General features: G+C 36.1%; 1 protein-coding gene across 1 annotated transcript in view; it reads left to right on the top strand.

The window, feature by feature from the left end:
- The window catches only part of IARS2 (isoleucyl-tRNA synthetase 2, mitochondrial), a 54,755-nt gene that overhangs the window by 5,170 nt on the left and 24,478 nt on the right, over positions 1-25,107 (top strand). Inside the window, exons 3-12 of the mRNA XM_044915897.1 lie at positions 2,365-2,524; positions 3,610-3,758; positions 3,843-3,892; positions 3,974-4,083; positions 4,166-4,256; positions 4,823-4,938; positions 7,978-8,147; positions 10,727-10,817; positions 12,711-12,862; positions 15,373-15,533. Of these exons, the coding sequence (XP_044771832.1) occupies positions 2,365-2,524; positions 3,610-3,758; positions 3,843-3,892; positions 3,974-4,083; positions 4,166-4,256; positions 4,823-4,938; positions 7,978-8,147; positions 10,727-10,817; positions 12,711-12,862; positions 15,373-15,533 (1,250 nt within the window). The remainder of the gene's footprint in view (positions 1-2,364; positions 2,525-3,609; positions 3,759-3,842; positions 3,893-3,973; positions 4,084-4,165; positions 4,257-4,822; positions 4,939-7,977; positions 8,148-10,726; positions 10,818-12,710; positions 12,863-15,372; positions 15,534-25,107) is intronic.

Raw genomic sequence — 25,107 nt, 5'->3', positions numbered from 1 at the left:
GGGGGGGGGAGGGGCAGAGGGAGAGGGAGAGAGAATCTTAGGCAGGCTACACACTCAGGGCTGAGCCTGATGCAGGACTGGATCCCATGACTCTGAGATCATGACCTGAGCTGAAATCAAGAGCTGGATGCTTAACCAACTGAGCCACCCAGGTGCACCTGTCCTTTGGTCTTTTATATTAGAGTATGGCATAAATGCACCAACATACTATACTCCTGGGGTATTTTCAATTTGACTATATACTTACTTTAAGTATTTTTATGTGTTTTCCTGGTAGTAAATAGCATCCCTTCATTTCATCTTAAAGAGCTCCTTTCAGAATTTCTTGTATGGTAGGTCTAGTGGTGAAGAACTCCCTCAGCATTTGTTTGTCTAGGAAAGTCTTTATTTCTCCTTCATTTCTCAAGGACAGCTTTGCCAGGTGAAGTATTCTTGGTTGGAGGTTTATTTGCAGCATTTTGAATGTGTCATTCTTCTCTGTCCTGGCCTGCAAGGGTTCTGCAGAGAAATTTGATAGCCTTATGGGGGAAGGGGAGTCTTGTAATTGACAAGCTTTTTTCTCTTGCAGCTTTCAAGGTTCTTACTTTGTCTTTGATTTTTGACAGTTTTATTATAGTGTGTCTTTTAGAAGATCTCTTGGTTGCATTTGTTGGGAATGTATGAGCTTAGTGAACTTGGATATCCACATATCTCCCCAGTTTTAGGAAGTTCTCAGCTACAGTTTCTTTTTCTTTCTTTCTTTTTCAGCTACAGTTTCTTTAAATAAACTTTCTGATTCTTTTTCCCTCTCTTTTCATTCTGGGGTTCTCAATAAAGCATAGATTATTTTTTTAAGTGGTTTCAAATTAGTTCTGAAGGCTTTCTTTATTCCTTTTCATTCTTGTATCTTTTATACCTTTAACTGGATAATTTCGAATGATCTGTCTTTCTTTCACTGATTCTTTCTTCTGATGGGTCACGTGGGCTGCTGAAGCTCTCCACTGAATTCGTCAGTTTAGTCACTGTGTTCATGATTTTCTTTTTATCCTTCAAGTAAATTTTTGCTGCATCTAGGATTTTGGATTGACTTTTTTTCTTTTTCAGCACTGTCCTTAATGGGATTTGATTAAATAAATCTTGGGAATGAAGTGGTATGGAATCTTAAAAGGAATTAGGCAGATATATCTGTACTGACATGAAAGATGTCCAAATATTATTAACTGAAGGAGGAAAAACAAGTTTTATTTATTTTTTTAAAAAAGATTTTTTATATATTTATTTGACAGAGAGAGAGACAGCGAGAGAGGGAACACAAGCAGGGGGAGTGGGAGAGGGAGAGGCAGGCTTCCTGTTGAGCAGAGAGCCTGATGCGGGGCTTGATCCCAGGACCCTGGGATGATGACCTGAGCCAAAGGCAGACGCTTAACGAATGAGCCACCCAGGTGCCCCGAAAAACAAATTTTAAAACAGTGTTACATTAGGATCTAATTTTGCAAAAAAAATTTTTAAACTTAGTATTTGTTATTTCTATAACATTTGTATTTTTTTTTTTTTAGAACAAGGAACCTATATTACTCTTTTTTTTTTTGGAAAAGCTTGTATTTCTCTTATAATCATAAACAACAAAGAAAATATTTAAAAAAAATTTTTAACATACTTAATGGCTAAAAAGCAAATCTGGAAAGTAAATGTGTTTGAATAGTCAAAAATTCTTTTTTTTAAATTTATTTTTATTTTTTATTTTATTTATTTGACAGAGAGAGACACAGTGAGAGAGGGAACACAAGCAGGGGGAGTGGGAGAGGGAGAAGCAGGCCTCCCGCAGAGCAGGGAGCCCGATGCGGGGCTCGATCCCAGGACCCTGGGATCATGACCTGAGCCGAAGGCAAACGCCTAACGACTGAGCCACCCAGGCGCCCCTGAATAGTCAAAATTTAAAGAAAGATCAAGGAACACATCGCTTTACCAGATAGGAATATAATGCAGTGTTATCTGTTCTGATCAATAAAACAAAATAGGTTGAGTTAGTAGATTTAATAGGTTATTTTGTTTATAGAAATCCTTTTAAAATTGGGCTTTCTCAGTGTTTTACAATGATATAAAGAGATATAACTAGGGTGAACCATAAGAGACCCTTAATTATAAGAAACTGACGGTTGCTGGAGGGGAGGTGGATGGGGGGCTGGGGTGATGGGTAATAAGGAGGGCACGTGATGTAATGAGCACTGGGTATTTTATATGCAACTGATGAATCACTAAATTCTACCCCTGAAACTAGTAACACACTATATGTTAACTAAATTGAATTTAAATTAAAAAATTTTTAAAAAGGAATAAAACAAGGTCACATGCTTTATATATGAATGATGATTATCATCTTTGCAGATTTTGAAGGATATAGCCAATCGATACCATATGATGAGAGGTTCCAAAATACATTTTGTGCCAGGCTGGGATTGTCATGGGTTACCCATTGAAATAAAAGTATTATCAGAACTTGGTGGAAAAGCTCAGAATCTTTCAGCTGTGGAAATTAGAGAGAAAGGTAAATAATCTCTTTTTCTGTTTTGAAATGGTTATTCTTAAATGCTGGTTCCTTGGAAAAGCCAGGGCTTAATTGAAGAGACTTTCTGTTGTTTTTTGTTTTTGTTTTTTTGGCTATAATGGGATCTGTTAGAAACCCAATTTTTGTCACAGAAAATTTTGCCTTCTCCCAAGTTGGTATCTCTCACAGGTAAGATTTCGTTTAATTGACTTTTATGAGAACTTATGTTCAGAGACTAAAGGAAAGATTTTGTGAGCATTTCCAAGTCCATTTTTCAGTTCTTTGATCTTCATATTTTGTGAAATTATTATTGTGCTCAGTGTTTTTATTTACTTTCCTGGATGGAGCTTGTTGACCTATTTCGAGTGCTAGACTAAAAGTCAATTCTAAAATACATATATATATTTAAAAAAAAAATTTTTTTTTTAAAGATTTTATTTATTTATTTGACAGAGAGAGACACAGCGAGAGAGGGAACACACGCAGGGGGAGTGGGAGAGAGAGGGAGAAGCAGGCTTCCTGCAGAGCAGGGAACCCAACGCGGGGCTCCATCCCAGGACCCTGGGCAAGCCAAAGGCATATGCTTAACGACTGAGCCACCCAGGCGCCCCTATATTTTTTTAAATTAATCTCATTTGATCCTTCAGTAGATTGGGTCAGGAAGGAATTTTGTGTTCTAAAACTATTGTATATTTAGATATGATTGTGAAGATTTTTTACTTCACTGTAGGGCATCTTATTATTGGCTTAAACTAGATGTACTGATTACTTTTTCTGTGTATAATGAAATAAGAATCATTCTCTTATCTTTTCTCAAATTAAGAGATATGAAAAATAATTTTTCCAGTTTATTTTTTTTTAAATGTAAGGTCATTGTGTAAAGTCTGGAAAATATTTTTGAAATTCTGATTAATTTTAGAATTTTAGTTATCTTCTGAACCCTTATAACTTTCAAAATAATTTTCCTGTTAAATACATTTTATAGTATATACCCTGTGTGTAATACCTCTGTTTAGAGACATACTAAACCATGTTTAAGAATTTATTGGTTTTCAGATGCTTTTCTCTTTTAATTTTTTTTTTAGCCAGATCATTTGCTGAAGCAGCAATTAAGAAACAGAGATCAGCGTTTATTCGTTGGGGAATAATGGCAGATTGGAATAATTGCTACTATACATTTGATGGAAAATATGAGGCCCAACAGTTGAGAATTTTCTACCAAATGTATGAGAAGGTAATGAAGTATTTTTTTCCTTTGGTATGTTAAATTATGTGTTCTAAAATTCCAGCTTTCATATAATATATTTGTCTTTTATAGGGCTTGATTTATCGATCTTACAAACCTGTGTTTTGGTCTCCCTCATCGAGGTACGTATGTGTTTTTGGTATTTAAAGTGGAGAATTTTGTGAGTCCCTCAAATATTTATGTCTAATATTCTTAAACCTTAGAACTGCATTGGCTGAAGCAGAACTTGAGTATAATCCTGAGCATGTCAGTCGCTCAATATATGTAAAATTCCCTCTCCTGAAGCCTTCTCCCAAGTTGGTATCTCTCATAGGTAAGATTTATTCATTGCTTAAGTTTATCAAAGTTACGGATTTGTAACATTTGCTAGCATATTTGAAATTTTATTTTCACAGATGGCTCATCTCCTGTTAGTTTTTTAATCTGGACCACCCAGCCTTGGACAATTCCAGCCAATCAAGCTGTTTGTTATATGCCAGATGCAAAGTAAGTATATTACTGTATTTTTTGTTTTATCCATAAATAGGATTGATTCCATCATTAGCATTATTTTGAATTTATTTCATCTTAAAATTTAGTTTAGTTCTCTTAAAATTTGGTGAATTATAACTTAGTTGTGATGTTCATATAGATTTTATTAAGCTTTATATGATTCCATTTAGCCCTCAATTCCAGCTTTTTTGAAAAACGAAACAAATGTGGGGCACCTGGGTGGCTCAGTTGGTTTAGCATCTGCCTTCGGTTTGGGTCGTGATCCCGGTGTCCTGGGATCAAGCCCTGCATCAGACTCCCTGCTCAGTGGGGAGTCTGTTTCTCTCTCTGCCTCTCCACCCCTGCCCCAACCAGGCTTGTGCTCTTTTGCTCACTCTTTCTCAAATAAAAATCTTTAAAGAAAAGAAGAATGAAACAAATGTAACAGATGAAGTTCTTTGAAAGTAGTGCTTTTTTGATCTTGAAGTTTGTTTTCCTAAAATGATGTAAAACATTTAAAATCCTATCTGTGGCTTTTCTTTTTTCATTATTAGTAATTTTCTTTTAAAATTTTATTTTAGGTATGCTGTTGTGAAATGTTCCAAATCTGGAGAGCTGTATATACTTGCTGCAGATAAAGTAACACCTGTTGCTTCTGCTTTAGAAACAACATTTGAGGTTATTTCAACATTTTCAGGTAAAGGCTTATAGATATTCTGACCATCACAGTCATCAGAATATCCATTTGATCTGAGTTTACTACTTTGCTAAATATTTTGCGTTGTGAATTGAAACAGATATGGCTTCTACCTTTCTAGAATATATTTTGCGTTGATTATTCTAAAGGAAAATATATATTAAACATGATAGGAGTATAGAAAATATGAACACTGACAAAAGCACAATAGTATTTCTGGCAAATGCCTAATGTAAAATTAGGTAAATGTCCTTTGAACAATGTAGAATATACAAATATCCTTTTAAAATTTTATTCAAAATTAAATCACTAAAAATTAACCTTTATCTGATTTAATCAAAGGTGCAAGGAAGGAAATAAATATCTTTATTTTTTGGTATATGATTTTAATGAGGAAACTTAGTAAATTCTGAAAATTATTCCAAAGATTGTACTTCTATCAAAAGAATCCTTAATCTTTAATTTGGGACTTCTAAAGTATTGACTGGTTTTGAAATATAATTACTAAAATCTAGGGAAATTTAAAATCCTCCTTGATCTTTAGGGATGATACATCTTTGAATTTCTTGAGTTTCTTACTTAAAAAATAAATCACAGGGCGCCTGGGTGGCTCAGTCAAGTTAAGTGTCCAACTCTTGATTTTGGCTCATCGTGATCTCAGGGTTGTGAGATCGAGCCCTAAGTCAAGCTCCACACTCAGCTTAGAGTCTGCTTGAGATTCTCTTTTCCTCTCCCTCTGCCCTTACTGCTTGTGCTCTCTCTCTCTCTCTAAAGTAAATAAATAAGTTTAAAAAAATCACACAAATAGAATGAATAGAGACATCCCAAAATGGAAGGATTGCCTAGCTAAACAGAGAAGCCCTCTAAATGTATCATTTCAGATACAAGCCAGTTAGAAGTTTAAGTAATCTTAACAAAAATAAAAAGGGTTTTATGTCAAAAGCAGGGAAGAAGCTACAAAATGTTTGATATTTAATACCATTTGGTCCTTATTGGTACAATAAGTAAGTTAGAGGATCCAGTATATTCTTTACTCCAAACTGCCTTCTACCCCTTTTTTAAGCACAGAAGGTATTATAGACTTCATTGACAAGTTAGATGTTGTTATAGAAGCTGAATGGCATTCTCACAAGGTTTTTGAAAGTGCTCAGGTTAAATTTAAGATCACCTTTCTAGATTGGGTAATTGTTTCAAATTATGACAGTCAGAGAATCATTGGGTTGCCATTTTGAGCCACCGCATTTCAGAGAAGTAGATATACTTCTCATCTGTAGCAAAATAAACTGGTGACAATTAGCTTATTACTTATTAAAGTAGTAGGAATTTTGAACAGCTAAAATGGAATAATTTGTGTAGGATAGCTTTTCTTTCCAGAAAAATATAAATTGTTTTTTTATTGATCATTCAGAGATCTTTGTTGGGAGGTGAGGGAGAGTATTAAGTGGTAGATACACTAAGTATGGGGATAAAGGAAAGTTAATAGATGAAATTTACTTCGCCGTAAACCTTTAATTTCCATACTAAAAATGCATGAAAAGTACAACATAGGGTCATGGGGACTGGCCTTACTTACGAATCTAATTTAGAGAAGGGAATCAGAGTGAAAACTAAACAGTAAATTTCTCTAAAAATCAGTGTTGACCATTTTCTTCTTTAACAGCATTATGAATTATCTTGGAAAAAATGCATCCTGAAGTATTCAGGTTTTTCCTAGTAACTCAAGTATTTGAAATAGAAGAAATAAAGTGCCAAGTCATCCAAGTCAAACAACGAGGAGAGTTTGTGATTTTTTTCAGAAAAGGGAGTTCCTTGTTATTAGTTATAAAGGAATGTTAGTTTTTCTCAAGCCTTTTACTCATTGTGCTGTTTTAACCAAAATGAAATCAGCGACAGGGTTATCTATGAAATGTCAAAGTTACAAGATTTTTGTTGTTCTTCTAGTGATATTGAATGGGTTACTTTTCTTTGCTCTATAGCTAGAAAAGAGGATTATAAAAGTGGAGACATTGCTCGACGAGGACAGTTTTTTTTAAAGTTAATATTATTTAGTTTGGAAGAATGAAGGGCGGTTTGTGGGGAAGATCTTAGGAGTAAAGGGGCCATTGACGTTTCTTTAATTATTGAAGAGTAGATAGGATGACATACTTATTTAGTACATTCTGGTGAATGTATAGGTGGAGCCCGGTAATCTTTTTGAAGTTTGGAGAATTATTTATTTATGTTATGTTTAGAACATGTGAAAGATAAATTTATAGAACCCAAGTCAAGAAGCAGTAAAGGTGGGAAACGTTGCTAATGGTGTAGAAAACCTGATAGATGATGGGTCTGATACATTATTAAAGGGGTTGGAGTTATATAGAACATTAGAGTCATACTTGCCCTGGAAGTTGAATTCAATCATTTATTAGCCATGTAACGTCAGGCAAATTGCCTACATTTTCTTGTTTTCTGATTTGTAAATTGCAGATAATCTTAGGTGTTTTGCAGTATTATGAAGATGAAGTAAAAATTTATGTTGAGCCCAGTACACCGTGGGTACCCAGTGACTGTTAGGTATTATTTATCATCTCTTACCTTTTTAGGGTAACATTATGAAAAACAACAACAGTTCCCTCAGAGAGAGTGTTAGAACCTACTGGTCATTGATATGTTGATCTACAATTTCTTTGTCCTTATGCTCCAAAAGGTGCATAGCCGTACATAAATTAGAGAAATCTTCTAGGGCCCATTTGAGTTATCTGTTATAATAATTGCTAATATTTTAAATCATTTATTGTATGACAGGTATTGTGCTAAGGGCCCGACATACTTAAAATGCATTACCTCAGTTTGTACTCATGGCAATCCTCTGAGGTAGGAATTGTAATTATTCACATATTATGGATTCCTTAAGGTCACAGTGCAAGTAAAAGGGGAAGCGGAAGTTTGAGTCCAGTCTCGTTCCAGATCCTGCACCTTTCACCTGATATTGCTACTGTTGAAGAGGTAGAAGCATTGTCACGTAAAATAAGTCTTAATTATGGTTTTTTTTCCCCACAGGTGTAGATTTGGAAAATGGTACTTGTGCTCATCCTTTAATTCCCGATAAAGCCTCTCCTCTTTTACCTGCAAATCATGTGACCATGACAAAAGGAACAGGGTTGGTTCACACAGCCCCAGCTCATGGTATGGAAGATTACAGTGTAGCTTCTCAGCACAACCTGCCCACGGTACTTTGCCTCTTTTTTCTTTTTTAATTATTGCTTTTGTAGAATTAAAGTGATAAGTCCTAACTAGTATCTTTATTTTTTGGTGATAAGCAGTCATTTTTGTTATAATTAAGTTGTGACGTGCTTAGGTTTGTTCAGTCCCCTAATGCCTCATTAATTCATACTAATTGATAAAGATTTTCCTAACACAAAATCGGCACAAAATTAGAATTGAAAAATACATATTAAGTGGGGACAATTTTTTTCTTTCAAGTACTAATTCATGTAGACATTACTTTTAGTTTCTGAAAAATGGCAAATAGGTTTTACGAGTTGAAAAGAACAGTTTGGTTTTTGTTTTTTAAAGTAAACAGTCCTTTCTAAATTTATGTTACACATGCCAATTAGGAAGTTTTTCCATTTAGTTAAAGTTGCACCCCAAAGTCAGCATGATACTTGTACATTGCCATAGATCTGGAAATTAATACAGACCAAGTTAAAGGTGTTTTTGGTATATTTTACTTTTTCAAAAATTATTTTATTTTTCCTCATGATAAGTGTACTCAAAATGTTAAAAATAGATCTACCTTACAATCTGGTAATCACACTACTGGGTATTTACCCCCCAAAATACAAAAACACATATGAGTGAGATCATATGGTATTTGTCTTTCTCTGACTGACTTATTTCGTTTAGCATTGTACCCTCCAGCTCTATCCATGTTGTTGCAAATGACAAAATTTCATTCTTTTTTATGGCTGAATAATATCCCAGTGTGTATGGTGTGTGTGTATACACTCTATCTTCTTTATCCGTTCATGTATCGATGGGCATTTGGGCTGCTTCCATAGTTTGGCTTTGGTAAATAATGCTGCAGTAAACATGGGGTGCATTTATCCCTTTGAATTCGTGTTTTGTTGAGTTTTATAAGTTCTTTATATATTTTGGATACTAAGCCTTTATCAGATATGTCCTTTGCAAATATCTTCACCCATTCAGTAGTTTGCCTTTTAGTCTTGTTGATTGTTTCCTTCGATGTGCAGAAACTTTTTTATTTTGATATAGTCCCAATAGTTTGTTTTTGCTTTTGTTTTGGGAGACATATCTAGAAAAATGTTGCTACGGCCAATGTCAGAGACATTATTGCCTATGCTGTCTTTAAAGATTTTTATGGTTTCAGGTCTTACATTTAGGTCTTGTTTTTCTTTTTCAGAATTGCTTTGGCTATTTGAGGTCTTTTGTGGTTCCATACAAATTTTAATATCGTTCTAGTTCTGTGAAAGATGCTGTTGGTACTTTGATGGAGATTGCATTAAATCTGCAGATGCTTTGAGTAGTATAGACATTTTAACAGTATTTGTTCTTCCAACCCATGAGCATAGAATGTCTTTCCATTTCTTTGTGTCATCTTGAATTTCTTTCATCAGTGTTTTATAGTTTTCAGAGTACACGTCTTTCACCTCTTTGGTTAAGTTTATTCCTAGATAGTTTATTGTTTTTGGTACAGTTGTAAATGGGATTGTTCTCTTAATTTCACATTCTGCTGGTTCATTATTAGTGTATAGGAATGCAGCAGATTTTTGTACATTAAGTTTGTATCCTGCGACTCTACTGAATTCATTTATCAGTTCTAGTAGTTTCTTGGTGGAGTCTTTAGGGTTTTTTTATATATAGTATCATGTCATCTGCAAATAATGAGAGTTTTACTTCTTACCAGTTTGGATGCCTTTTATTTCCTTATGTTGTCTAATTGCTGAGAATAGGACTTCCAGTACTCTGTTGACTAACAGTGGTGAGAGTGGACATCCTTTTCTTGTTCTGACCTTAGGGGAAAAGTTCTCGGTTGTTCCCTGTTGAGTATGATGTTGGCTGTGGGTTTTCCATATAAGGACTTTATTATGTTGAGATATATTCCCTCTAAACTTACTTTGCAGGGAGTTTTTTTTTTAAATCATGAATGGGTGTTGTACTTTGTCAAATGCTTTTTCTTCATCTGTTGAAATGATCATATGTTTTTTATCCATTTTCTTTTTGATGTGACATCACATTGATTGTTTTGCAAATCACACTTGAATCTAGGACTAAATCTCAAATGATTATGGTTTATAATTTTTTTAATGTATTACTGGATTCGGTTTGCTAATGTTTTGTTGAGGATTTTACTTCTTTAATTAAACTTGTGGTATGGGATGCCTGGGTGGCTCAGTCGGTTAAGTGTCTGCCTTCGGCTCAGGTCAGGATCTCAGAGTCCTGGGATCGAGTCCCGCATCAGGCTCCTTGCTTAGTGGGGAGCCTGCTTCTTCCTCTGCCTGCCACTACCCCTGCTTGTGTATTCTCTCTCTCTCTCTCTCGACAAATAAATAAAATCTTAAAAAAATTAGGTAAAAAAATAAACTTGTGGTATATGTTTTAATAAGACCTTTGCCTTTTGTGATTTAAATGTATAAATCCACAAATTTCTATTAATTGCATAAGAAGTACCCAGATTTTCAATGTAGTGAAAGACTATACTGAGATGTTTTATATATATTGTTTTGCTGGGGATTGTTACAAGATAAAATGTTTTCGTACTTTAATTTTTGAAAATAACCCTTTGTAGGATTGTTTAGTGGATGAAGATGGAGTTTTCACAGATGTTGCAGGTCCTGAACTTCAAAACAAGGCTGTCCTTGAAGAGGGAACAGATGTGGGTGAGTGTTGTGTATGTTATTATCATAAGTATATATTTTCTGAAAAGCAGCCAGCAGCAACCTTCGCTGGCTGTTCTCCGATTCTACACTTTCATTAGAAACAAAAATCTGAAGTTGTATTTTATTTTGCCACATGGTTTAAAACGGAGGTTGGGACTTCGTCATCTTTTGTTTTGAAGTTGCTCTATGTGGTTAAGCAAAGCAGGGCAATCAACAGGGAGAGATATTATTTTAGGGCTACAGCAGTGTGAGTTTTGTGGAAGGATAAAATCAAGCTTGAGGGTAGATGTTGACTGTTCTTTTTTTTTTTTTTTTTAAAGATTTTATTTATTTATTTGAGAGAGAGAATGAGATAGAGAGAGCATGAGAGGGGGGAGGGTCAGAGGGAGAAGCAGACTCCCTGCTGAACAGGGAGCCCGATGCGGGACTCGATCCCAGGACTCCAGGATCATGACCTGAGCCGAAGGCAGTCGCTTAACCAACTGAGCCACCCAGGCGCCCTTGACTGTTCTTTTTATAACCCTTGTACTGAGCACATGTTAGCAATGTTTATGTGTTACAATCTTAGGGATCCTCCAGCCTTGACTTGGCTTTCTGACTTTTTATAATTATGGATCCAGGGACCAGGTACTGTGAAGACTTTCCTTTGCCCACTAAGACTAAGGCTAATTAAACGTGGTATATTACTTGCCTGCGACTACCGTAACAAATTACCGTAAATTTAGTAGCTTAAAACAACAGAAATTTACTCTCACGGTTCTGGAGGCTAGAAGTTTGAAATCAGTGTTTTGGCAAGGCCATGCTCTCTCTGAATGTTCAGTGGAAGAATACTTCCTTGTCTCTTCCTAGATTCTGGTGGCTTCTGGTAATCCTTAGCAGTCCTTGGTTTATAGCTGTATCACTCTAATCTTTGCCCCCATTGTCACATGTCCTTTGCTCTTGTGTGTCTCTGTGTATCCTCCTGTCTTATTAGGTCACTAGTCATTGGATTTAGGGCCCACTCTAATCCAGTGTGACCTCATCTTAACTTGATTACATCTGCAAAGACCCTATTTCCAAATATGGTCACATTCACAAGTGCTAAAGGTTAGGACTTGAACATTATCTTTTGGGAGGATAAAATTCAATCCACTATAGCTGGTTTCTTCTGGATTCTTTGGAGACCACTTTAAGATTCATGGTATGAAAGGGGCGCCTGGGTGGCTCAGATGGTTAAGCGTCTGCCTTGGGCTCAGGTCATGGTCCCAGGGTCCTGGGATCAAGCCCCACATCGGGCTCCTGGCTCAGCGGGGAGCCTGCTTCTCCCTCTCCCTCTCTCCCTGCTCATGGTCTCTCTCTCTCTATCTAAATGAATAAATAAAATCTTAAAAAAAAAAAAAGATTCGGGGCGCCTGGGTGGCTCAGTTGGTTAAGCGACTGCCTTCGGCTCAGGTCATGATCCTGGAGTCCCGGGATCGAGTCCCGCATCGGGCTCCCTGCTCGGCAGGGAGTCTGCTTCTCCCTCTGACCCTCCCACCTCTCATGTGCTCTCTCTCTCTCTCTCATTCTCTCTCTCTCAAATAAATAAATAAAATCTTTAAAAAAAAAAAAAAGATTCATGGTATGAAAGACTACGAATTTCAAATGTAGAATTTTAGATATTATCCTATTTATCTTTCCTTTGCAGTGAAAAACCATGGGAATGGCTTAATTTGGAATCTAATTAAGGTTTTATAGTTTCTTCTTTTTTTGCCAGGCGATTCCTAGGTTATACTTGACAGCTGGTAAGTGGCTACTCTTACCGACTGGCACTTACTAGTCCAGGTTTAGTACTCTGGGAATTAGAGAGTTAGTAGGATTTTCATTGTACTTTTTAATTATGTCTAATGTAAATTGTTACTGATTTTTTTCAAGTTATAAAGATGCTTCAGTCTTCAAAGCATTTATTGAAAGAGGAGAAATTGGTACACAGCTATCCCTATGACTGGAGGACTAAGAAACCAGTGGTTATTCGTGCCAGCAAGCAGTGGTTTGTAAATATCACAGATATCAAGGCCACAGCCAAGGTATAAGAGACATCCTATTGTGAGTGTTGGGTTTTTATTCCCTCAGGTGAAACGGTTGCATGCAAAGTTGAGGTAGGGTTTGGGGAAAGGAAGGAATTGCTGCTATTATGATTTGGTGATTTGGTTTCATAAAACTGTAGTTTTAGAAGGATCTTGGATTTCTGTTCCTTCATTATACATGTGTGGCTTAAAGAGGCTAAAGGACTTGTCCAAATTTCCGGCCTAGTATAATGAAAGTAATAAAGAATTAGGACAGAACTGTGTTCAGGAGGTGAACCTTAGAACCTCAGTATCCTCATCTATATGGAGTTGATAATAATGCCTACCTCTTGGGGTAAGTGAATAAAAGCTCCAGAACAGTATCTGGCACATAGTAAACATTTGGTAAAACTCTCTAAAAACCCTGTGCTTCCTTAAGATTGAAATTGCAATTAATTTGAAAAATTGTTGCTTTGAATTAACAAACACTTTACAAAAATGGGTAGTCTAAATATTAATATGTATTTGAGCTCTGTCATTCACTATAAATATCTATCTGTGTGTGTGTGTCGTAAACAACTTAATTCTATTGAATGAAAGAGCTCAAATATCTATTTGTTAATCAGGCTGATAATGAAGATAGCTTTACTGCTTTCATCTTAACGTATAACTGCAATGAGTTGGTTTATTTGTTGGCCTGGCAATTGGAAGCTGTGCAAGCAATTTACGTTTTCTGTATTTGTATAGAGTGGGCAACTGTGATATGGACTGATTTTTTTGTTTGTTTTTTGCATTCCTGTGAAGCCTGGTTTCCTTAATTGTAAATGTTAAAATTAGTAACTTACAGCTCTGAACAGATTTTTTTATTGAAGAACATCCAAATGTGATGCAATATGCTGGAGCCAAGTGTTTTTTGTTGTTGTTTTTTTTTTAATTGTCCTTTATAGACAATTTTCAATTCCTCTTTGAGGAAATAAAATAATGTACTCCATGTTTTTACCACCCAAATTCAACATTAATCAGCTTTTGGCCAATTTTATTTTTGTCTTCGCCCGTCCTGCCACCCCTCCCTTTTACTCCTTACCCATTGGATTGTTTTGAAGCAAATTTCAGGCCTTGTGTCTTCCGTAAATATTTCAGCGTGTGTATCTGAAATATACAGACTGTTTAAATGTAATTCTAATGTCATTGTTACTGTTTTATAAAAGCAATAGTTATTGCTTAACAAAATCAGATATGCAGTCTGTATTCATTTTTCTTGGATTTTTAAACCAAGTATTAATCAAATCGAATTGCAGATGTTGCCATTCTGCCAGTAGGTGGCGCTACAAAGGGTTTCTGGGGAGAGGGTTTTGTTTTGTTTTTTAAGATTTATTTATTTATTTGAGGGGCGCCTGGGTGGCTCAGTCGACTGTTAAGCATCTGCCTTCAGCTCAGGTCATGATCCTGGGATCGAGCCCTGCATCGGGCTCCCTGCTCAGTGGGAAGCCTGCTTCTCCCTCTCCCACTCCCCCTGCTTGTGTTTTCTCTCTCTGTGTCTCTCTCTGTCAAATAAATAAATAAAATCTTAAAAAAAAAAAAAAGATTTATTTATTTATTTGAGAGAGGGTGGGGGGAGGGAGAGAGTGAGCAGCGGGGAGGGGCAGAGGGAGAGAAAGTTTTGAGCAGACTCCCCCTGCTGAGTGCAGAGTTGGACTTGGGGCTTGATCTCAAGACTCTGAGATCATGACCTGAGCCAAAACCAGAAACCAAGAGTCCAGCCTTTAACCGACTTTGCTGCTGAGGCACCCCCAGGGAGAGGATTTCTTGTAGTTCAGCTTAAGTGAGGAAAATGTTTAAATCACTCTGGAATTAGAAAAATGCTTTAAATAATGGATAGAGAGATTCTCAAAAATGAAGTTAACATATTTTGGCCTTTCTGGAGATTATTACCAGACATTTTCCTATACAATTCATCTTTTGGTAATTGACAAATGAATGAAATAAAAAACAACTTTTTGTGGGGCTGGAGGCAGGGGGGGTTCTTGAAAGAGAGTAAGTACATAGGAAGTAACTGTGACTTTGAGAAAGTGTTTCCTGTGTTGTAAACCATACTCTGTGAAATTAGGTTCTATTGTAATCCTTGTTTATTAACCTAAGACGGTAGCTTATTTTTTAAGTACTTAAAAATTATCATTGAAATCAAGTTTGAATGGATTTTAACTACAGTTTGATGAAATTTAATGCTTCTGCTAACCTTGTTATTGACAGTTTTGATCTCGAGTGCTTGGAAGTTAGTATACAATCTCTTGTCACATCCTCTAATGGTGAAATCTGCTCTTGATGTTATTTATTAGATCCTTTGTGGCCCTGTTTTCACTTTGTTTCATTTGGTCTGAAATCTGTAGTTTTTTAGTTTTTTGGACATGGGGAGGGAGACATGTGAATGACTATAAATGTCCAAAATAAAGAACCACTGGGCTAAATCATGGCCGTTCTGGGAAATTCGTTCTGCTTACTCTCACTGGACTTGATTTGTGAATCAATTGCAGGAATTGTTAAAAAAGGTGAAATTTATTCCTGGATCCACACTGAACGCCATGGTTGAAATGATGGACAGACGGCCATATTGGTGCATATCAAGGCAAAGAGTGTGGGGTGTTCCAATCCCTGTGTTTCATCACAAGACAAAAGATGAATTCTTGATCAACAGGTAGAATTCTTTCTACATTTTTTCAGTATTTTAAAGTGAGCTATGTTTTCTTCGAAAGTAGAAAAAGGGACTTTTGAGAATTGATACATGTTAAATCACATATTCAGTCTTGTCAGGGGGAATAAAATATAATTTCAAAAAGATGCTTTCATATGGTTGAAATTTTAAAACTATATTTTTTCTTTTTTTTAAAGATTTTATTTATTTATTTGAGAGAGAGAGAATGAGAGAGAGCACATGAGAGGGGGGAGGGTCAGAGGGAGAAGCAGACTCCCTGCTGAACAGGGAGCCCGATGCGGGACTCGATCCAGGGACTCCAGGATCATGACCTGAGCCGAAGGCAGTCGCTTAACCAACTGAGCCACCCAGGCGCCCAAAACTATATTTTTTCAATATGGATACTTACAAGCAGAGGCTCTGACCTACAGAATCAGGTGTCAGGAATCCAAAGATGAACAGCATTCAGGAGAGGATCCCTGTATGCAATTTTTCTTTAGGAATTAGAGTCCCTCTCTTACCTTAGGCTACTGTGTCTGTCTTTCTTTCTAATTTTATTTATTTATTTGCGAGAGAGAGAGAGAGCACAAGCAGGGGGAGCAGCAGAGAGGGAGAAGCAGGTCCCCACTGAGCGGGGAGCCCGACATGGAGCTCGATCCCAGGACCCTGGGATCATGACATGAGCTAAAAGCAGACGTTTAACCTACTCAGCCACCCAGGTGTCCCTAGGCTACTGTCTCTTTCAATAGAAATTACATTATGGGGGCGCCTGGGTGGCTCAGGAGGCTCTGGCCTTGATTTAATTCTGCCTTTGGCTCAGGCCATGATCCCAGGGTCCTGGGATCGAGCCCCGCATCGGGCTCCCTGCTCAGCGGTAACCCTGCTTCTCCCTCTCTCACTCCCCCCTGCTTGTGTTCCCTCTCTCACTCTCTCTCTCAAATAAATAAATCTTTAAAAAAAAAAATGATTTTATGTAATTATAGATCCTTTGAAATTTAAGAAACTGTAATATAGTTAAAGGCACAAAATTACATTTATTCTAGTGATGATTACCTTCCCAGCTATTTCTTCTCTTTTCCTTAAGGTTTTTTCTTTTTTCTTTTTATTTATTTATTTATTTGAGAGAGAGAGAATGAGAGAGAGAGAGCACATGAGAGGGGCGAGGGTCAGAGGGAGAAGCAGACTCCCCGCCGAGCAGGGACCCCGATGGAGGACTCGATCCCGGGACTCCAGGATCATGACCTGAGCCGAAGGCAGTCGCCCAACCAACTGAGCCACCCAGGCGCCCCTCTTTTTTTCTTTTGAAAGATAATACATGGATATAGTCAACAGTTCAGGGTAGACAAGCTTATATGGTGGAAAGAAGATTTTTTTTCCTAATTCAGGTGCTAGACTCTCCTTGAGGCAATGGAAAAGACTGACATGGTCCCTGGTTTGAGATCATAGTGAGATCGTAGTCTAGCTAGTTTATCTTCTAGTAAATTTAGGAAGGTTTTCGGTATTGCTGTTACTAACAGATATGGAAAGGGGAATATTAATCATTCCTTTTAGGAGTACGTCCTAAGTTTTCATTTTCTGTGAGTAATTTTGTTTTACTTTGGTTAATGGAATTTTTGCTAAATTATGTTTTAACATCAGTAAAAAGTTTGAGCCCATTTTGGTAAGTATTTTTACATTTTATCACTTGAGTATCCAGTGAGGTTTTTGAGGGCATGGAGGCCAGTAAGTAATGACTGAGGAGTTCAAGAGATTGTAGATGTAGAGTTGAATGTCCCTACTTAGGGGTTCATCAGAATTTTTGTGAAAATGTTCTACTTTTCGTTGTCAGTGTTATCAGTGTTTCTTTAGGTGGTCCTTTTATGAATGCATGTATTTTAGGGATTTTTTAAAATGTTGATTAAAGTGGGGTGGGTTTTTGTTTTGTTTTAATCATCTATAGCCACGTATTAGGTAGTTCTTAGTGTTTTTTTGTGTGAAAGTTCCTTTTCAATTTACTGTTTATTTTTATTTTTAAAGATTATTTGGGGGGCGCCTGGGTGGCTCAGTCATTAAACGTCTGCCTTCGGCTCAGGTCATGATCCCAAGGTCCTGGGATCCAGCCCCGCATCGGGCTCCCTGCTCGGCGGGAAGCCTGCTTCTGCCTCCCCTGCTCCCCCTTCTTGTGTTCCCTCTTTTGCTATATCTCTCTCTGTCAAATAAATAAATAAAACCTTAAAAATTAAAAAGATTATTAGAGAGAGAGAGAGAGTGTGTGCATGTATGAGTGGGGCAGTGGGGAGGGGCAGAGGCAGAGGGAGAGAGAATCTCAAGCAGACTCCCCACTGAGCACAGAGCCTGATGTGGGGCTCAGTCCCATGACCCTGAGATCACAACCTGAGCCGAAATCAAGAGTTGGACCCTTAACCAACTCAGCCATCCAACCGCCCCAATTTCTTTTCAATTTAAATACACATTTTATCATTCCTTCATGGGTGATCTGACACCTCATGGCAACACGGCTCAGGGAAGAACTAGAGCTCTGCCATGGACAAATATCAAACCATAAAACACCTCGTTTGCTTTATCCACAGAGGATATGGCATTTGAGTAGGGGCTTGAGGAGTAGGTAGGAAACAGGGCAAAGTATTTTGTAAGTAGAGAGTTCAGCAGGAGCTGAGGGCATGGAGCAGGGAAAGCATAGCACTTTTATAGGAACCATAATAGGACTGTGGGGTGTTGAGGAGGGTTTTAGAAAGATAAACACCAAGAAAGATTGGTTGGGGCAAATTGTAGTGAGTCTTGAATACTAGGTCAAGTAGTTTAAACTTTTAAATAGGCATGAGGAGTGAGAGTATATTTTAGGAAAAGAAACTAGAGCTTAGAGGCCAGGAAGTCATTGTAAGGCTACCTCAGTATTATTACTTCAGTTTGGAGAGCTAAGGCTGTTTGTCCTAAATATCATTGCCCACATTGTTCTTATCATTGAGAGCATGGTCAGGTGATACCTTAATACCTTAAAGTTTAAATAAATTTACACAAGTATTGTTTAAAATTTCACACTGTAGAGTTTTCTTTTAAGGAATGTTTATAAGACATTGTCATTGTTTCTCTCTCTTTTTTTGGTAGCATTTGAGGACAGGAGTTTTAGGGAATTTCCTCAAAGTGATTCAGGTGGACAAATGTATATATTAGGAAGAAGAGCAAATTGGTTTATTTGACCATTATTTAATCATGACAATAAAATGGTACATAGATCGATTGGTGAAATAAATGTGAGCTTTGTCAGAAAAACACAAGCAAATTTTCATCAGGTGTTATTTATATTTTATTTATAGTCAATATATTCATATGACTATGTTACAGATTGTTTTCCATGCATTCTCCCATTGTGTTGCTTGCATGATACTAGTTGAATTCTGATTTTGAAGTAGAAGAGATATACAGAATATTGGCCTACAAAAATGACAGACAAACTTAGCCAAATTATCTGTCAATTCATAGGTCATTTTCCTGTACACCATTTCTTAGTAATGACTCTAATCTTCTTCCGTTGTCGGGTCCTTCGTGTGACATGACACTTGATTTAAGAAGATAGGTATTAATTCTTAATTATTTGTGAATTTTTTAAGATAGCATGAAAGGTTATCTCTTTTCCTCCATAAGCAAGTCAGAATCAAGTGACTCTGATTTTGTCTTTCTTGGATCGTATCTTTCTATTGTAGTGAGTTGGTAACCATCAAAAGTAACAGCATCTCCACTGGAAATTGGCACACAGTCCACATGGAGTTGCTGTTACACTTGATAACCCCATTAAGCATACCAGAAGATTCCTTCTGCTTTTCTGGATGAAAGTCTGTAAGTTAAAGCCTTAATTATACTTGTTTCACAAAAAAAAAAAATCTTGATTTATTCACACTCTGAATAGGTTAGAGACTATTAGATTTGAAACTCTGATGTTTAATTTTGATTTGAATTAATGTTCTCATCTGCACTTTATATTCACATTTGTATTTGCTCAAGATATAATTCCATTTCTGACTTTAACATTATTGATTTTTCTGAATCTGCCATTATAATTTAGGTAGAAATCTATTCCTAGTTAATAAAGACAAATACTTTTTAGCATTAAAAAAGGTAAAATTTAGGAACATTCGCCACCTAGAAAGGAAAAGAAGTTGTTTATTTTGGATGATTGTATCAATTCAACAGTATTAATGCAATAATCTATGCATTTAGGAAACTTAGCCCCTGATTTCTGGAAATTAGGAGAAGTTTACAAGAAGCAATCAAGGAATTTCCAGTTCATTTTGAGTGCTAGATTTTTGTGGTTTTTTTGTTTGTTTGTTTTTTTAAGATTTCTTTATTCATTTTAGAGAGAGAGATAGAGAGCGTACAGGAAGGAGAGGCAGAGGGAGGGGGAAAGAGAGAACCCCAAGCAGACTCCCTGCTGAGTGCGGAGCCTCATGCGGGGCTTAATCCCAAGACCCTGGGATCATGACCTGAGCTGAAATCAGGAGTCAGATGTTCAACCGACTGCCTCACTCAAGTGCCCCGAGCGCTAGCTTTAACTACCTCTTGCTCATGTTAATAATAATGACCTTTTGGTGAAAAAATTTTACAATGTTCATTAAATAAAAAAAATTTTCTCCAGAGTTGTTTCCTGGAGCCTTTAAAACCTAAATATAGGATTAAATTAAAAATAGAATCCCCCCTTCAGATTTCATTGTGTTCTAGAATTAAATGTATAAATTTAGTAAATAAATTGGAAATGTTTAGCCTCTTACCGCATTCTTATTCCAGTAACTTGCAGAAGAAAAGTTGTCTTATAATCCTTAATATTTTTCCTTTAATAAAGACAAAACAGAGGAAACAGAATGACAGCAACAGTTTCTTCCTTGCTTAGTAGATCTTAATGCTGCTTAATTTCTGATAACATGCTAATTATTTAGCTCAGCTGATATCAAAGTCTAGAATGATTGGATGGTGTTACAGTTGCTCATACTACCCAGTGGATTTTCACTGGTTGAAACCTAAGGAGGGACACATAATGCATGTGTTTAGATAAGGCCCTCGCATAAAGTACAAAGTTTTATGACGGATTTATTGCTTTATGAAATACAGCATTAAAATGGAAGTATATAGATTATTTAGTGATAAGTGGTTTCACCCACTTTTATCAACAGTAATTTAGATTGATCTTTAGGTTATAAGTTAACTATATGTTTGTGTTAAGTATAGGATATTATCAACATAAGGGAAGAATTCTTAAATTTCCAAAGACAAATTTTGACTTTTTCCTTATATTTTTTTTATGAAAAATGTTCAGTATCACTAAGAAATACATACTGTTTTTAAAACAAATATTGTTTAAAATTGTTTTAAAAACTTTATAAAGCATAATCTCTGTTTCATTATAAACAGTTACACTTGTAATATATTTATCCATAAGGAAATAAGAAGCCTAATGTCTCTTGTATGAAGATAGATATGTAAGGCTGTCTCATACAGTTGATTATAAAGGACCATGATGATAGAAATAATCTAAGTCAGTTTTGGAAGAATGAACGTGCAGCCATTAAAAATGCTAGCTTAGCTCCTAATAATTGCCTAGTTCCCTACATATGAAAATCAAATAAATGTAGCCCATCCTGACATTTGGCTGTTTCTGGGTTTTTGCTACAGCATTATAATGACTATCTTTTAAGCACTTGTGGGGCATTTACTTGTATTTCTTTTCCAGATTATCCTCTCAGATTTTGTTTGAACTTACATTAAATTTATCTTTATTTTTATTTGAACTAACGTTAAATTTATCTTTATTTTATAATCTAGGATAGTTACCTCAAGTTTGTAGGTCGCCAGTATATATTTATTTTTATTGGAAATTTTGTTTGTGAAATTCTCTGCCACAATTTTTTAGGGTCATTCAGACCATCAGAGTACAAGTCAAGAAAAAGTTCTCACTTTGTGGTACCAAATCTGTGCACTTACATTTTGATTTGTTTGGATTGTGAGAGTATTGTCTTTGAAGTCTGCATTCTTATGTATCATAAATTTTGTTCAGTTTTTATCCTCGAACTCCAGAATTGTCTTTGGCTTCTTTTCCTGTTCTCAAAAATACAAGTAATATAGTGTTCTAAGATCTCAAAACAGAACTGAGTTGCAGAACATAATGCTTATTAAGGTAAATTTAGTACATGGTATTTTTATATTTCATGATACAAAGTAAGGAAGCAAGTCTTGCTGTAAATATTAGTGAGACTTGCCCTGTTAATGAGGCAGAGCTTTTTCCCTCCCCTCTTTAAAGTGTGTCATATTTCTTTTGGATATATTGAAAAAAAAAATTCTTTCGTCCAGATTCACATGCATGTGTTATGAGGGAAAATACTGGGTCATTTACACTACATAAAATATGTAGTTTTACTTATGACAGCTTTTTTGAAGTAAGATGAAAAAAATTAATCATTAGTGTAGATAACATTGTGTGGTTATGTCATTTTTAATAAATATTCTTAGGTTGGGCGCCTGGGTGGCTCAGTTGGTTAAGCGACTGCCTTCGGCTCAGGTCATGATCCTGGAGTCCTGGGATCGAGTCCCGCATCGGGCTCCCTGCTCAGCGGGGAGTCTGCTTCTCCCTCTTGACCCTCCCCCCTCTCATGCTCTATCTCATTCTCTCTCTCAAATAAATAAATAAAATCTTTAAAAAAAAAAGATTGTAATAAATATTCTTAGGTAAACAAAGAAAAAATCAAACTAACTTTCCTCCTCACTGAAACAGAGACTTACCAGTTTTTTTTAAAAAGTATATTTGCAAATAAGATGTATATAAAATGCTTCTTACACTAAAAAATTGTACATGTGAATGAATTACTAATATCTTTGTAAGAAAATATAACAAAACTTCAATTTTAGTTAGATCGGAGATGGTTGGCTAAACTTGGTAGGATTTTAGGGTTGCCTTAATAACTTGTCACCTGCAAAATTGGGATCTTTCTTTATTGTTTGGTATTTTTAGTTATAGTTCTAAAACTTCATTGAATTATCTGCTAGTTAGGGATATAAAAAAAGAACTTGGTCTCATTAGAGATGAATTTGGTCTTCTAAAATGGATGGGCATCATCTATAATTTTAAGATTACTGAGTATAATACTAGGACTTTTTCCTTTTTTAAGAATAAAATTTTTCACATAGCCTTCTTTCTGACAGCATTTCCCAGTGTTCACAGAAACTGAAGCTCAGGAAAATACTATCACGTATTCCTGTCAGTACCTAATAATTCACAGGTAGAATCTGGTCTTTGGACTTGCTGCTTGTTCTGTCAACACTCTAATCTCCGGAGACTGACTGGTTCCCTCACTTCATCTCTGGGTCAGGGGTTCACTGGGCATGGGTAATAGAGTCTTTTTGCCTTTGCTTAGCAAACCCCGGAGAACAGGAGTGTGAATTTACAGTTACAGTGGTTGTCTTGATAGATGAGTTAGAGAAGCTGAATGGAGAAGTAAAAACAGAATTGAACCATGATTTAGGACACACAGTTTTAAGGCCTGGCATTAACTATGTTACTTGCATAGGCCTCATGACTGAAGGATCCCCGAGGCACGGAACAGTGTCTCTGTCAGTACAATGTTTCTGTGAATCTGATTAGATGGTGCTGGTAAAGTGCTTTGAAAAATACAATGTGTGGTATGCACCTAAATGCTTTTATGTTGATTAATAATATTAATCCTAATATCTCTTCCTTATTTCCTAAATTAATATGAAATTTGAACTATTTGCTTTTGGTTTTGTGTTATTTTTTAATCTACTTATTTCCAGCACATTTAAAACTGTTTTACTGTTTTATTTTACTGTTTACCTAAAGTTACAGCCTAATGATAACATTTGTAAAAATAAAACGTCAAAATGACACTCGTATTTAGAATCATTCTTTTCTATGAGCGTTTCAGAAGTGGTACGAACATTTTATCTTCTCTAATTGTGTACGTGTAAATGTACTTTGCTAGTATCTCTGTAGAGGGGGTTCTTTTAGGAAAATAGAGTTACGTTATTCATATTTTCTTTTCCAGTGTATTCTGATTTTCTTAACTGTTAAAATGTTCTGTGCAAACTATATAAAATAGTAATATGTAACTATTGTCATATAACTAGGTATTGCACAAAGTTTTTATGGTCTCCTATCACAAAAGTTTATCTTTACTGTTAAATAACAGTCCATTGAAAATGTATGACTACAAGAAATATGGACTTGTGCCCATTTATTATTATTGTTTATATTGTATTCTCTTTAAAATCGATGCTGATAACATTATACTTATTCAGTCTATCCTTCCTAGTATACAAACTTAGGTATTTGGAATTTCCATTTTGAGAGCCTGTCTAATTCGTAATACCCGTTTGATTTTTGCTTCCTACAACAGTTTTTTCATAAACATTTTATTTATGAATTATCAGACCAAGAGAGGTTAAATGATTTACCCTACATAGTCATCATTAGTGAGAAGCAGATCCATATTGAGAATGTAAAGCTTTTCCTACGCACTCCTCTTTCCATGTACGTCGACTCTGACGAGCCTGCAGTTAATTCTTAGTTGTGTTAATGGAATGTGGTAGAAAAGAAGATAATTCAAAAGTTAGCTTTAGTATCTGTGAATACTAATATGGGCATGTGTTTTGGTAATTGGTTAACAAAATTACTGTCTGAATTTACCTGACTTCACAGAATCAGTTTGAATAATAGCTAATGCTTATATAATGCTTATTAGTATGTGCCAGATACCGTTCTAGGCATTTTATACATAAGCTTAATTAATATCCATAATAGCTCTCTTGATGATGCTATTATTATTTGCATTTTGCAAACAGACACAGAAATGTTAAGTGTTGTGCCTGGGGTCACATAACTAGTAAGTGGTGGAACCAGGAACTGCACCAAAGCTGTATGGTTCCAGGGTCCATGCTCTTGACCATTATGTGTCCCCTGACTCAAAGGAAAGCAACTAGAGGAAGTTCTAATGTCAATAAAGCTGTGATAATAAATTAAAAGTACATTATTCCTGTGAGAAAATTTAGTATAAACTTCCCCTGATTTTGATTTTCAAATAATTTATAATTGTGTGTCTTCCCAAAGATATGGTCAGTTAAAATATTCATTCGATGTGTATTTGTTGGCTTTTTACTGTATGTCGGGCACGTGCTAAGTTTTTCGTGGATCATCTCATTTAGTTGGCAGGCAATCTGAGGGAAGTGTCTAGACTTGCTACAATGTGAGCTCCGTTAGCGCAGGAACCTTATCTGCCTTGTGAACTGCTGTACCTCCACTTCCAAGAACAATGTCTAAGATGCTGGAGGTTCTCAGTAAATGTTTTTGAACAAATGAATTCTCCTTAACAGAGGAACAACCAAGACTTAAAGACACTTAGTACTTGTACTTAGTACAAGTACTTAGAACTTGCATGGTCGTACATAAAGTTTTAGTACTTGTGTGTGGTCGTACGGGAGGTTTTAGTAGTTGTGCGTGGTCGTACGGGAAGTTTTAGTTCTTGTGCACGGTCGTACGGGAAGTTTTAGTTCTTGTGCGTGGTCGTACGGGAAGTTTTAG

Source organism: Neomonachus schauinslandi, chromosome 6, assembly GCF_002201575.2.
Source record: "Neomonachus schauinslandi chromosome 6, ASM220157v2, whole genome shotgun sequence".
NCBI lineage: Eukaryota > Metazoa > Chordata > Mammalia > Carnivora > Phocidae > Neomonachus > Neomonachus schauinslandi.
Note: the sequence above shows the minus strand (reverse complement) of the source record. Positions and strands in the feature narration are given on the sequence as shown.